The sequence below is a fragment of the Acyrthosiphon pisum genome, unplaced genomic scaffold (genome assembly GCF_005508785.2).
Source record: "Acyrthosiphon pisum isolate AL4f unplaced genomic scaffold, pea_aphid_22Mar2018_4r6ur Scaffold_2003;HRSCAF=2516, whole genome shotgun sequence".
NCBI classification, from domain to species: Eukaryota; Metazoa; Arthropoda; class Insecta; order Hemiptera; family Aphididae; genus Acyrthosiphon; species Acyrthosiphon pisum.
The window spans coordinates 2,648-4,573 of NW_021769357.1; the positions used below are offsets into that span (position 1 = coordinate 2,648).

The window sequence follows — 1,926 nt, forward strand, 5'->3', positions numbered from 1 at the left end:
CGTCCCAAATTCGATTTTCATGTATCAAAATATTAAGAAAAATATTCTGCTTTGGAATAAAAAATTAAAACCCTGTTGTCTTTCAAAAAAGTAAAAAACTTAAAAAATTATAATTATAAAAAATATTTAAAAATATAATTTTTTAAGAAAAACGTTGTTTTATAAGCAACTTGAAAGTATGTAAAAAAATATTTTCAAAAAAACTTACACTTTTAGAAATAATGAGTGTTGTTTGATAAAAGAATCACCCGGTATACATCTATGATATAGACTATCCGAATAACATTAGGTATTTTTTTTTTATAGGTATAATACAGTAGTAGGACGATTTCATGTACACTTCCCTCAAGAAAATATAAATTTATAACTGCTCAACACACACACACATGCGTACACTTACTTACAGTCTCTCTTAAATCAACACCTGTACACAAACCCATATCGATTCATAGAGGGATATTAGGTCATGTAACGGGCCATTGAACAGTCGTCCCTACAAAGGACACCAGCAACCGGTACCGCCAGACGCGTCCCTTGCCCGTCGAAGCAGGTCATCAACCCGCATACTCACCGTACATTACGTGTCGGTCTGTTACACCGTGTTTAATATAATAATATACACGTCTCACCCAAAATACCCACCATTCCTCCCTATAAAGCCCTAACAGCTTTATTTCTCCTACTACATGACACTTGGTGATATTACGCGTTCATTTAATTTAAAACGTTCAGTAAGTTGTTCAATTACAGTTTGTTTAAATTTTAAGCTAATTCCATCATCATTTTATTTTATTTTTAAATGTTTTTTAATTAGTTTGAACATAAGAGGTCTAACCATCGATACTGGTGAATGTTTTTCACTCGAAAGTACAGTCGTAGGTAATTATTTGTAATGGTTTCAGTAAAGTAACCAACGTTTCGATATTCATCCAATCACCTTCTACTATTTCAAATTTTTTTGCCATGGCCGATTTTGTAACTGTACGGTCAGCTAAAACATTTGATATTGCACATCTATTTGTGTAAAGGCGATTCAACATCAAGTATACAGAATTCCACCTAGTTGCACGACTTTGTATTAATGTATGTTCAGTTAGTCCAAGTTGGGTTTGTTTATTTTTTAATGCGTGTTTAGCTAAATTTGAATGTTTAAAATGGCTTACTATCTTACTACATTGTGTTATTAATAAATTAATATTATCTTGCTGTAATCCGTATTTCACCGCAAGTTGTACGGTATGAGCTGCACATGCAAAGCAAAATGCACCTGTCGTAACTTCGTAAGTATATTTTCTAGCAGTTAAAATATAATAATTTAATTTATATTCATATTGTAGTAATAATAGTAAATAATACCCTATCAGAGTTTGATATGCATTGAAACTTAATACTTAGCCACTTACCTAAGTACATGGTATTAAATAAAAACACGTCAAATCTATATGTTATATTATATAATGATAATATATTACCTACATTAAATAAATTATTATTAATAGATCAAAATTTTCTAATTGCAACGTGACCCCATGGTATTGTAGATTTGTAGCATATAGGGACAGTAGGACATGGATTTATATGTTTTAAAATATAAGAAGCACGTAAGGCTAGATAATGAGACATTATTATACCTACTATTATTTCTACTGATTAATTAAAATTTTAAAATAAATCTAGCTACACGGTAGTGTCGTTATTTAAGTAAAAAAAGAAGTCGTAGCACACGACCTACAGTGGCGGATCTGGGGTTTTTTTTTATGGAGGGTGCTTAGGTTAAGGTATACGTATAATATTGTATTCTGTATACTACATCCTGATAGCATGACCTTTTTTTAGTCCTAATTATGTGATAAATATTTAAAAGGATAAACATAAGTGACAACTTTAAAAAGTACATCTAAAACAAATACCTTTAATTAAAAAAAA

The 1,926-nt window shown here is 30.4% G+C and overlaps 1 protein-coding gene across 1 annotated transcript in view; it reads right to left on the reverse strand.

Annotated features, from left to right (window-relative positions):
- The window catches only part of LOC115034659, a gene marked incomplete at its 3' end in the record, with an annotated part of 4,733 nt that overhangs the window by 2,598 nt on the left and 209 nt on the right, over nucleotides 1–1,926 (reverse strand). Inside the window, exon 2 of the mRNA XM_029491970.1 lies at nucleotides 916–1,059. Within this exon, the coding sequence (XP_029347830.1) occupies nucleotides 916–1,059 (144 nt within the window). The remainder of the gene's footprint in view (nucleotides 1–915; nucleotides 1,060–1,926) is intronic.